This window comes from Schistocerca gregaria, chromosome 6, assembly GCF_023897955.1.
Source record: "Schistocerca gregaria isolate iqSchGreg1 chromosome 6, iqSchGreg1.2, whole genome shotgun sequence".
Classification (NCBI taxonomy): domain Eukaryota; kingdom Metazoa; phylum Arthropoda; class Insecta; order Orthoptera; family Acrididae; genus Schistocerca; species Schistocerca gregaria.
Genome location: NC_064925.1, coordinates 71,269,510 through 71,283,012, shown reverse-complemented (window position 1 = coordinate 71,283,012; position 13,503 = coordinate 71,269,510). Strand labels below are relative to the sequence as shown.

Here is a 13,503-nt window from a genome sequence, read left to right as displayed (position 1 = left end):
TAAACCTCTCAATGATGCATAATGCCCTCTTGGAGTGTATTCCATTACAATTTGAAGAGCATCTTTTTGGTGCACTCACTTTTATGAAGCAAATCATGACAAAACTGTTGCTATTCTTTGGAGTTTCTATACCTTTTCAATCAATCTTACCTGGTATAGATCCAAAGACGAGCAATATTCAGTTGAATGAAGGTTTTGTAAGCTGCCTCTTGAAAGAGTGAATACAATACCCTGAGAATTATTTCAACAATTCTCACCCCAGCATCTGCTGCTTCTACAAACAGTTCGTGGATTTTTCCACTTTAGGTCTCACTAGATGTGTATTACCAGATATTTTATGGGTTTTGCAATTTCCAGTGACTGACTGGAAATTATAAAGTAAAAAAATGAGCATTTCAACCTACTTATGCACAATACGGCACATTTATTTACATTGAGGGTCAACTGCCAGTCCCTGAAAAAAGTGTTGTACCACAGCAGGTTTCACTGTGTTTTGTTACAGTTTTCTAGAGTTCGGTTATTTCTATAAACAAAAGCAACATACATGAAGACAGGCACCCACACACTAACCAAAATTCCACTTTATTATCAAATTCCACTTTATTATCATCTTCTTATTGGTTTTTTCACTTTGATATAACCCTGTTTTCATGTTCATTTTATTTCGTTTTTTCCTGCACTTACTCAGTTCTCAACCTTTTTTTTCACTATACTTCATATTCTTCTTTATCTTCGGGTAATTGTGGTATCCCCCCTTCCTTTCACCTACCTCTCTCTCTCTCTCTCTCTCTCTCTCTCTCTCTCTCTCTCTCACACACACACACACACACACACACACACACACACACACACACACACAAAATCAACAGAAGTTTGGAATATCAGAGTGGACTACAATTTCTTATAGTACATCAGTATTATCAAAATAAATATAATTCCTCCTCCTGAAAACAAGCACAATTTTGGTTAGTTACAAAAAATCATTACAAAACAAAGCAGGATCTCTCCTAAGTGTAAATCCTGAAAACAAAAACAGTGAAAATGTTTAGCTCATGACTACGATTATTAGTCTTTAGCAGTGAGTCTGTCCTCCCCACGAACGGACGAGGTTCTTCCACTCTGTGAGGCATGCTTGGGATGAGAGCATCAAGTTTATCTTTTGAGTATGGGGTGCCACTCCTCAATGGCAGCTTCAGTGAGGTCCTGAAGATTGTCAGGTGGTCACCTTTAACAGGTCCCACACATCCTCAAGTGCATTCATGTCTGGGAACTGTGATGGCCAATGCATTCAATGTTTGTTGCATCTTTGAACATACCAAGAGACTGCTAGAGTACGGTGCAATCTGGCTTTGTCATCAACTAGCATGAAGTTGTCACTGACTTCACATCTGCAGGGCCTTACAATCACCTATAGGACCTCTTGAAGGTAACAGGGGCATGCCAAATTGCCGTAGATGGGAATTACTGCCCAGAACATTGCACTTTCATTTGCAAAAAGATGGACTTCTTGAACATACCACAATTCCTGGTGCCATCTAGTGCTTCTATAAACCTTGACACCTCTGGTGCCCGGTCACAAAGCAACCCTGGTCTTGGCGGCAAACACAACATTACTCCATTCTGCAATGGTCCAATGTTGATGTGCAAGAGCCCAGGTTCTTCGATTGCGTCAGTTCCTTTGGTTCAGTGTAAAACTTCTAAATGGCCATCTTGAATGAAGACCACAATGATGCAATCTTCTATGCAGTGATTGGTCTGAGATACGAATCCCTGTTGCCCAGGAAAAGTCATTTCCAATGTATCTGGCAGTTGATGTTGGGCACCTGCGAGCTGACAGTTGGAGGAAATGATCCTGCATTGGTGCTGTCACACAAGGATGACCTCTGCTAGCTCTATCATTCACGTTTCCCGTCTCTCTCTGTATGACGTATTGAAAGTAAAACCACTATTGGCCTCTATCAAAGTGTTGTATGTGTCTATGTGGCATGTTACTGCAGCACTGAATATGAACTGAAAGAAGCTGTTGCTGATGCTGGTCTGCTCATGCTGAGCCACTGCGGTAGCGGTACGTTTACATGAGAGGGAAAGGCCACAAAGCATGCCAGTAGTAAACACTGTTCAGTATTTGGACTAACTGGATAATGCATGAAATGCAAAGGTCAATGAGACCTCTAGTATCATAGACTAAATTTTATGATAGTATTCCAAACTTATCTCAAGCAGTGTATTCTTTATCCTCCACTATGGGTTCTTGCTCCTTTCATCTCCACCAAATACAGAAAAATTAATATTATCCCTAGCCAGAACCCAGTTGTTCATACTATTCCAGCGTTGTTGCCTAGCTCACGGAATCTCCCAAAATGACCTGACTCTTAAATTACCCATCTCTGTCTGCACCCCGCCTTGCCACATAGCAATCCATCTGTTTAAATTCCATGAGTATATCACCCTAACTGAACAACTACTGCTCCACCCACACAGCCCTCCTGCTCTGCAATCCTAAATTCCTGCATTCCATCTCTCAGATAGAACCCTTGCCCTCCAGGGACTGGGGCAGCATGCACATCACCTCAGAAAATTGTCCAAGCTATTCACCTCACATTCCTATCTTGGACTAACATTAACCACCACCACTACAAGAGCCTCCCATCAAACCACCTCTGCATCCTCTCATAGTCGCCAAACCCTATCTTACAGACACATTGCATTTGCACATCCTCAGAATCCCTCCTGCCACCTATAGAACCCAGAGACTAAACGGACCCACACCCTGTCGTCAAAGGCCACAGCTCCACAGAAGTAGCAGTCCTTTCCAAAGGCCTTATTTTTTGCCCCATTCCCATATTAAATCATGCTGGACAAGACCACAAGCTCCTCTCTTTCTCATAGTCCCTACAGTGGAAAAACTTTTGCCACTAAACCTACATTTCAGACTTTCTATCTAAAACCCAGTATGAACCTGACTTTAATCAATTTATTCCATCTAAATATGATCTATCCCCATTGCCCACAAAAATCAACCCATGTTCAATTTCCAGAATTTCCTAACCTCTAACCTTGCCTTGTCATATTTTCTCAAGTCCCTCAGCATGGACACCAACCACAGCTCTGCACAAATAATTGCAATCTACCACTTAAAAACAGATCAAGCTAAATCCTACCTGCCAACAAAGGTTCTACAAGTGTGGTTATGAAATGCAGGGATTACCTGGTAGAGAGACTCAGCCAGTTGTCAGATAGGTCCATTTGTAACCCATGCCACAGTAAGCCCTTTTCCAGAAATGTGGCTGCATATTAAGTCCAACTTCAAATCCCTAGGCCCGTCCCAGAGCCCTGTGTCTACCTGTCATTCTCACCCCCAACACTCCCTGCACTTCTACCTTCCACATGCTTTCTGAAGCATACAAACCCAACCAGCCCAGAAACTCCTTTGTGGCTACTTACAGCCCCCCCACCTCCCCCACATATGGAATTTCTGCTTTCTGGATCAACATTTTCAGCCTACACCCCATAACCTACACTCCTATATAAAGACACTAACCACTTCCTCAACTGACTCTCTACAGTTTCCGTCCCTTTGGAGCATGGTGCCCTACTCATTCCTATCAATACAGCCTTCATCTACAGTAACCTCCTCAATGACCACAGCCTGCTATTGAACGCTCGTTTTCTGACTCCACACTTATAACCCCCATCCTCGATGCCATGACCAACTACATCCTCACCCACAATCACTTCTCCTTTGAAGGCATTATCTGCAGAAAATCCATGCGAACACACATGGCACCGTTCTATGCCAATCTATTCATGGGCCATCTCAAAGAATCCTTCCAGCTATCAGAATCCCCACCTAGTCCAGAAATAGGTCTCTCACTATATGAATGCATGGTGTCTGTTCTTTTGGACATGTCTGAAAGGAAAGGCACCATGCAGAATCTACAGCTTAGGAACATTAAATGAAAATTGAAGGGATCTTCTGCCAGCTGCAGAGGGACATTATGCGGAATCAGAAGCAACGAGTGAAAATGTGTACCAGACCAGGATTCGAAGCCGGAATCTCCTACTTAGTACGCAGGTGGGTTAACCACTGCATCATCCAGGACACAGCATCACTGCAAGTGCGCGGACTATCCTGGCATGCCTCACGGCCGATTCACATTCCCACTGAACACCACCTATCTGCAGTCCCTGTCCATTGACTCCATGTTCGCTACTCTGACATTCCCACAGGAGACTGGACGTATTTTGCATTGGCACTGAAGTTGGACCCATTGCCTGGCTGACCGTATCAATTATATGAATGCACACAGTCTGTTCTTTCAAACATGTCCCAGATGGCAAAGCAGGTAATGAACTTGTCTGGTAAGCAGGAGATCCCAGGTTTGAATCCCAGTATGTTATACATTTTCTCTCATTGTTGCTGATTCCTCTTAATGTTCTGCTGGAGTTGGCAGCCGTGATCCCCTCCAATTCACATTTAATGTTCCACAGCTGCAGATTCTGTGTGGTGTCTGTTCTTTCGGACATGTCCAAAAGAGCAGACAGCACATGCTCATATAACTGATACGCCTAGCTGGGCAATGGATCCACCTTCTTCAGTGCAGATGCACAAATATACCCAACCTCCTGTGGGAATCACAGAGTAGCAAACATGGAGTCAATGGACAGGGAATGACTGACAGGTGGCGTTCATTGGGAATGTGAGTCGGCCGTGATGCACGCCGAAATAATCTGCACATCTGCAATAACGATGTGTTCTGGATGGCGCAGTGGTTAACGAACCTGCCTAGTAAGCAGGACATCCTGAGTTCAAATCCCTGTTTGATACACTTTTCACATGTCGCCGCTGATTCTGTGTAACGTCCCACTGCAGCTGACAGCAGTGTTCCCCTTCAATTTACATTTAAGGACTCGCATGCCTAGGCTCCCTAGCCACCAACCATGCGCCACATACCCAGTGTTGGGCCACATAGTAGCACCCCTCCTCAGGACTCTGTACCACCCAGAATTTGAATCATAGTCTCCACCAGGATTCCGACAAACTCTCGTCGTGGCTTGAAATGAGGGATATCATTCCCACTTCTCTCATTGTGGTTTTGCACTGTCCACACATATTCTAGTGCCCCCACCCCCATCTGAACCCCCAGTACTCATTCTGGCAATGGTTGTTGCTTGCTTCGGATGTGGTTGCAGTTGGCCCTAGCATCCAGTGATGTGTGGTTGAGTTGTGCATGTGTTTTGTTCTGTACATATCTTAGCTAATAATACCTAGAAGTCTTTATCAATGTGTCTGTCTGCTCACTCAACATCTCTATGTGGTGAGTAGTGGTCTACCCTTTCCATATTATTGTTAAAAAATATAGATTCACACTCATCACATACAGGAGGTGCTGAATGGTGGCAGGCAACCACACACTGTTATTGCAATCTGCATGAGTATATAGTAGGTCTGCTAAATAAAACTGAATAAGCAATAATATTTGAAGTAGTAAACTATAACCGTTGTGATTTCTACTAATGGGATAGCAAAACTAACCACAGACAAAACAGATTGTTCCATAAAATTGTGTGTGAACTGCTGGATGTCTCCAATTTGCTGCCATGATATTTCAGTGCAGAGAGTTCTTGCCATCTTGAGGTGAACACTAAAGAAAATGCACTGACCTCACGTCTTTTAAGACCCCACTGGCACTTGTGTGATGTATTCAGCTGGCATTGTCCACATGCTGCTTGAGCGCGTGTGCTACTGCTGCAAGTCTGAGCACTGCGCCGCATGCCCTTCATGGTGAAAGCTCACCTCATCAAAAAACGGCTATCAGTGTCCCTTATTAATTTAGATGGCAGCTTTCAGTTAAACTCTGCAGGGAATCCTGTCATAGAAAAACCTCCTCATAGCCAGCATTGTTCTGTAATTGTACTATATGAAGAAAATTTGATATGTATATGGCAAGTTTTCACGAGCGAGGGCATGTAGTACAATGCAGACTTGCAAGAGAATTGCATGTTCCTAAGTTGCATATGCACGACGTGAGCTGGATAAGCAATGCACATGATGGCAGGATCTTAAATACATGAGCTCAGTGCAATTTCGTCAGTATTCACCTGAAGACGGCCAGAAACTCTGCACCAAAATATTGTGGCAGCAAGTTGCAGACATTTGGCAGTTTGCCAAAAATTTTATGGAACAGTTTTCATGCCATTTTACAACACTCACATGAGAAGCTAAGTTTTTACTTATTTAAAAAAACTGTAAACCATTAATAATAATTGAACATACATTTAGTAAATAATTATGAATGCAATATAAAACTGAATAATAGGCATAGAAAATTCTGTAAGCAATATAGAGGGCCAATGGTATTTAAAGTTGTGAACCAAGAAACTTCAATCAAATTTGTTAATAGTTCAGATTTACATAATGTTTCCCCTCTCACCCCACATTTATAATGAATAATCACTGTTTCTCCTAAGTTTGAATTAAGATCAAATAATAAATCATATGTGCACTACTAAACAGCTTTTTATTAACAAAATTACTGTCTTATGAGGAAAACATGTAGCATAGAATTATGAGCCCTTTACATATTGTCAGAAAATTTAGACTCTGTGCACATTGCAACATATGTAGTGTGATTTTTACTGTAAGCTTTTGTGTCATTGGAAAATGAACACAGTATCTTCTTACAACAAACAGTTTTTAATGTGTTCTTAGTTCTTTAACTGAAGAGTTCAACTAAATACCTGTCTGTCCTAATCCATCGACGGCATTAATTTTTGCTCCATGGCTTAGCAGTGCGCCTAATACATCATAATGTGAGTTGTCAGCTGCTATATGCAATGGAGTAAGAAAGTCTTTATTCTTTTCATTCAGATGAGCTCCTTTCCGAATAAGTGTCTCCATGACTTGCTTTCTTTTAGGATAAGGTGAAGCAACAGCACAATGCTGTGAAAGAGAGAGAGAGAGAGAGAGGTATAATTGTGTAGCTCATGGGAATAAAAATAAAAAGAGTACACACACACACACACACACACACACACACACACACACACACACACTTAAGTTTTATACTAGCTCTAAGAATTTTCAATCTGAAATTACAATAAAAAATGATCTGTATCACAATGGGTAGCAATCACACTTTCTCCATCTTACAACTAAGGCCTTCGACCTTATTAAACTGAAGTTTGTACCCCACTTTTGTATTCTTTCGGAATATAAACAAACCTAACCAATCAAGTGCCTATAATTGCTGGTTTCAATATGCTCCCAAACTACTTCTAATTTGCTGTCATTACCAATTAATAACACATGTTGAATGATTTTTTTTTTTACCAAGGAGAGAGGGTACTTCAACCTAAACTATTTAGGTTTAGAGTTTCACTGTAAAATTTAAAACATTTATGTAGTCTGGGAGAACACATCATCACACACAATTTTTTTTTGCATATTTTTAAATTACACTAAAAACAATAACAACAAAATGCACCACAAAGAAATTATTTGAATGGGATGGAAATCTGTAGATGTGCTGTACTTGTACACACAAGCAAATGATTACTGTCAGAGAAAATCAAAAAGTTGTTGGATATCTTCCTGAGAGGAGCTGTGACAAATCCCAAGCTGATTGGAGGGCCCTGCTCTGAATGTTCTGAATGGAACAGAGATCCGGTGACCTTGCTGGCCAAGGTACGTTTGTCAAGTAGGAAAATGAGCAGTAGTACCTCTCATTGTGTGCAAGCAGGCATTACTGCTAAAACATAAGCTCAGTATAGCTTGCCCTGAAGGGCAACAAAAAGGGGCAAAGAATACTGTTGATGTATCACTGTTCTGCAAGAGTGCTGCGTATGGCAACCGAAGGGGTCCTGCTATATAATGAAATGGCACCCCAGACTATCGCCCCTGGTTATAAGACTGTATGGCGTGCGACAGTCAGGGATGTCAACTACCATTGACTTCTGAACACCAACAAGCCCATTTAAACTGGTGTTGGGCATATTGGGCCTGGAATTTCACTGACTGGAGTTGAACTGTCTTCAGTGATGAACTTCACTTCAAACTGACCGATGACCAGGAAAGATGCATTTGGAGATGCACCAGACAGCAGTGATATGCCAACCTGACTGTTGCTGCCACATGTCCCAACAGCCTAGAGTGATGGTCTGAGGTGCCATTTCATTTATAGCAGGACCTCTTCAGTTGTCATTCACAGCACCCACGCAGCACAGCTGTACATCGACCATATTCTACACCCCTTCTTGTTCCACTTCGCGGAAGCCATCCTGGACTTACATTTCAGCAAGATGCCTGCCCACACATCATGAGAGTTTCTACTGCTCGTCTTTATGCTTGTCAAGCCCTACATTGCCCAGCAGAGTCACCAGGTCTCTCGCCAACAGAGAACATATGGAGCATTATGGGCATGACCCTCCAACCAGCTTGGGATTTTGACAATCTAACACACCAATTGGACAGAATTTGGCACAATACCACTCAGGAGAACATCCGACAACTCTATCAATCTATGCCAAGCCAAAAGGCTACTTGCTATAGGCCAGAGATGGATCAGTGCCTCAATGACTTGTTCAATTTGTCAAGCTCTTTCTCTTGAATGAATCCATCAATTTTCTGAAATTGTAATCTTTTGTCTGTCTGTACAGATACATCACATCTACCGATTTCTGTCCCATTTGGATAATTCCTTCACGATGCATTATTGTTCTTTGTCTTGGAGTGTATAAAGTATCTGGCCTCAAGCTTCATTAGTAATTGCCCTTACCCATCTAGCCCCTTCCCTGTTCTCACTGGACCAGTGACCGTAGCAGTCTGGTCCCTTTAATCCCACAACCAACCTGTTCTCATTCCAGCACTACACAGCCCTCTATTCCACCAACACACCCAGTCTTTTTTTACTTCTTTTCTGCTACTCCCCCCCCCCCCATACCCCCCTCTACCCACTGACTAACGTCCTGACTGCACCTAGCTGCCTTCACTATACCCACCCCTACCCTGCTATCTCTCCCCCATCCTGCACCAGCCTCCTCCTTACCCCTACCTGGTTACCATGTGCTGTTGTTCGTAGTTTGGCTTTAGCTGCCAGAGACTGTGGTCCTGTTTGTCCGTTTGTTTGTTTGTTTGTTTGTTTGTTTGTGTGTGTGTGTGTGTGTGTGTGTGTGTGTGTGTGTGTGTGTGTGTGTGTGTGTGTGTGTGTGTGTTTTCAATAAAGGCCTTGATGGCCGAAAGCTCATTTTGTGGTCTTTTTGTTGTGCCTATCTACGAGGCACGCAGTTCAAATATCCTGTAGGAATGCCGTGAATAACTGTCAGAAACCCAATTTATCAACATGACTATCATTTTCATAATATTGATATATTCAATTCTAAATTTTCCGTTGTTTGACTACATCAAAGTATTTTTAAAAGGTTGGCATAAAATCCCCCCCTCCCCCCGTATTATGATGATTAATCTTTGTATCAAAGACATTAACGACTTGTGAAATGTTTGAAGTCTTTGTCATACACACTGCTAATACTCATTGACCCCCTTCCTCCTGACCTCCTTGTGCCATCTTTTATAGCTTTGATAAGTTGTAAGTATTTCCTTTAGCTGAACTCTTAGATATTGGAGAATGTCTTAAATTCATTTTCTCTGATAAAATCCTTTCTCAAAAAAGTCTGACAGCACATTTGCATGAATTCATAGGCACTGTACATCTGTAACCCTGTTTTTCTTTTTAACGCGGAACTGATCTTGGGGGTGGGCAAAATATTAAGGTTCCTCTGCCTCATGAGCTTGCAAGCTTTCAAACAATCAAAGATGCCAAAGAGTGCTAAATAACCAAAGTAGATGGTATGAATAGGAATATGCTCCTGCTCCATGTATATTGATTGTTCTGTGATGTGTCCTCATGCTGTATATGGCCACATGAAGGGTAGTGAGTATCATGGTCAGCCCAATTCCAGTAATTTCTTTTGTATCCCCATCCAGTGCTGCAGTCTGAGATGGACAGAAAAGTGAAAATTTTAAATCCAAACAAAACCAATATCTCTTTAGAATTGTAATAATTTCTGGACAATAAAGGAAGTTAATGGTTACTACTTTGAGAAAAATATATGAGATACACAACAAATCCCATTTATGGAAAATGTTATCTGCAATACTGAAGGAAACACAGACAGGTAAATGTTGGAATTATTGCATCGTCTTTATGACATCTGATGCTTCACGATTATAGATAAGAACAATATTTTAAAAATGAAGGATAAAAGCAAAGTTTTGATAGAACAATGGCCAGTGAGCAGTTTGATGAAAACTAATTCTGATCAAATTTTCAGTGGTAAAAGGGGCAATAAATGAAAACCAGCATACATTTAAAACATTTGTGGCAATAGACAGACGATGCAATAATTCCAACATTTACCTGTCTGTGTTACCTTCAGTATTACAGATAACATTTTTCCATAAATGGGATTTGTTGTGTATCTCATATTTTACTCAAAGCAGTAACCATTAACTTCCTTTATTGCCCAGAAATTATTACAATTCTAAAGAGATATTGGTTTTGTTTGGATTTAAAATTTTCACTTTTCTGTCCAACTCAGACTGCAGCACTGGATGGGGATACAAAAGAAATTACTGGAATTGGGCTGACCATGATACTGACTACACTTCATGTGGTCATATACACCATGAGGCCACATCACAGAACAATCAATATACATGGAGCAGGTGCATATTCCTATTCATACCATCTAATTTGGTTATTTAGCACTCTTTGGCATTGATAATATTTAATCCAACACATAACTAGCAGAAACCATATCAAATACCCAACTACGTAATAATCTGCTATTCCCCCCCATTTCATTTCACAGAATGTGTACCACACAAATAATTGTGATTATACGTTTTTAACTGCTTTCATGCTTTCTAATATGTTGCACATCACAGCACTTTTATCCTGTGCTTCAACGATGTTGTAATTATATAAACACAGGTTATTAATAAGATCTGAAACGGATCTATGATGAATAAACAAATAGAAAATACTTACAAGAGGTGTATCACCAGTGTAAGGATGTTTGAAGTTGACAACATCTGGACTTAAATACTTCTTCACCTTAGCTGGGTCTGCTTGCCTTGCTGCTTCTAGTAAGCAATGACCTTTAAACTCATCTGAAATGGAATAAATGTAAATACACTGCTGAAACAATCCAGTGACAATAAATGCTACAACAAAATATTGAGACACCACTGTATATAAACAGTTTCCCCCCATTGTTCAAAAATTCAATGAATGAAGTATGGGAGTATGGGTAGGAGCAAGCGATGGAGGGAGAGTCATTCCATGTCAAATCAACACAATTTAAATAAAAATTTTACCTCACCCTCTTAGATTTTGCTGAAAGTTGGTATACTTATAGTGGGTGCTGAAACTAAGAAAAATACCAAATTTCAATATTTTACCTAAAACCATTCCTGCAATATGGTCATGTAAACTTTTCAAAAACTGGCCAAAAATGTGCAAACGGACTTTTTTTTTTTAAAATTGCCCTAAGAGCTGCCCTAATTGAGCTAGAGAACTGGGAAAGGTGTCATTTTGCATGCTCTTTCCAGGGATATACAACAAAACATAGCTTCTAATTAATAACCTTTTTCAAAATGCTAATTAATATTTTGATTTATTTTTTTTACAAAAAGTACATAATTGAAAATTTTCAAAATATTTCCATAACTACTTCATACTGTTGTAAATCACATGGTGTGTTTCGGCATTTTTGGAAAGTCAACCCCCTAAGGATATACAACAGCGCATTAAGGTTTTTTTAAAAAAGAAATCATCTTAAAGAGCTACTAAAGCATTTTTAAAGCCACTTCTATGAAACTTAGGTATTTCCCTCCTCAGTTACAAAATAATAATAATAATAATAATAATAATAACAATAAAAAACTTGTTTTAGTGTTTTGGAAAATTTAACCCTCTAAGGAAGTGAAAAAGGGGGTGAAAAGTTTTATGAAATAATTTTGTTATGAAAGTAATTATGAAAGTTTGTATTTGGCTTCTCTGTTGGAAATTTAAAAAAAAAGTATGTTTTTCACTTTTTTACAGCGATAACAATTTGTATTTCATTTTTTCATTTAGATATAAAGAAGTGTGTAAGGGTTGAAAGTTTCTACGGAAATATTACTACAAGGATGCAAAAGGCATGATTAACAAAAACTTTGGACTCCAGCTACCAGAATTGCTTTTTGGTCAGAAGTACAAGGTGATTTTATAATTAAAATTAAACTTTCAAAACACTGTAGAAATAACACCACTAGTCAGAATGACATCAAATTGCAATGTAATATTATCAGATAGGGTGAAAACGTATGGCAGAAGAAAAAACATGAGTGAAAAATAAACAATAGATGGTGCTGTATGTGTCAGAATACATAACACCTGGCATGTGCGCGACTCATTGAAGTTGGTAAAAACACGCTGGGTACACTGCTTTTCCTCCTTTAACATCTGCGACGTTTGCCATGACTGACTCAATGAAGGACCGTGCTCTGCTTGTAAAGCTGTATTACAAGAATGATGACTGTGCACGTGTCACTCTGCAGAAGTTCGAGACACTGAAGGGTTTCAAAAAAAAGGCGTTGGTCCGATGACTGCCATGGGTCTGGAGAAAATGATTTGGAAATCTGAAAAGACGTGTCCTTCTGGTGTGCGACACGGTAGAGGAAGGAAACGAATTGATTTGACACCGGTGGACGCAGCAGCCACAGCAATGCAGGAATACACGAGTGGCAGTATGCAAATGTGTAGCGCTTGGAGAATTGCCCGAACACTGGACATAGCCATGAGCCTGGTGCGTAAAATCCTATGAAACATCCTTCTTTGATATCCATTCAAAATTACCCATGTGCATGAGTTGCTTCCTGTTGACCTGCCAGCAAGAGAGACCTTTGCTTTAGAATTTCTTACTCACATCGAAGTGGACAATGATTGGCCGTGAAATATTTTGTGGACAGACGAAGCCCACTTCCATCTGACAGGATATGGCCAATACACAGAACTGTCGAATATAGGGCAACGGAAAATCCACACGCAAATCAACCAGTACCACTTCATCCCAAAAAGGTCACTGTGTGGTGTGGGTTTACAGTATCATTTATCGTAGGGTCATATTTTTTCGAAGAGACAGGTGCTTCTGGTCCTGTTACATGTACCGTCACTGGTAAGCGCTATGAGTGTCTCTTGTGCAACTACGTCATTCCAGCTCTCCAACAGCATGGATGTGATCATTTTTATGCAAGATGGCACACCTCCGAACACTGCAAAGCTGCTGAAGCGCCATTTTGGAAATGCTAGAATTATCAGCCGCCATTTCCCTACAGCCTGGCCGTCCCGATCACCTGATCCTAATCTGTGTGGCTTCTGGCTGTGTAGCTTCTGGCTGTGGGGCTATTTGAAAGACGTTGTGTTCAGTGTTCAGATTGCAAACTTAGCTGCACTGAAG

General features: G+C 40.6%; 1 protein-coding gene across 2 annotated transcripts in view; it reads right to left on the bottom strand.

Moving 5' to 3' along the window:
• The window catches only part of LOC126279045 (poly [ADP-ribose] polymerase tankyrase), a 287,326-nt gene that overhangs the window by 188,059 nt on the left and 85,764 nt on the right, over positions 1-13,503 (bottom strand). For both annotated transcript variants that reach the window (XM_049979452.1, XM_049979451.1), the window contains exons 5-6: positions 11,052-11,173; positions 6,742-6,943 (exon numbers count right to left, since the gene is read on the bottom strand). In XM_049979452.1, the coding sequence (XP_049835409.1) occupies positions 6,742-6,943; positions 11,052-11,173 (324 nt within the window). The remainder of the gene's footprint in view (positions 1-6,741; positions 6,944-11,051; positions 11,174-13,503) is intronic.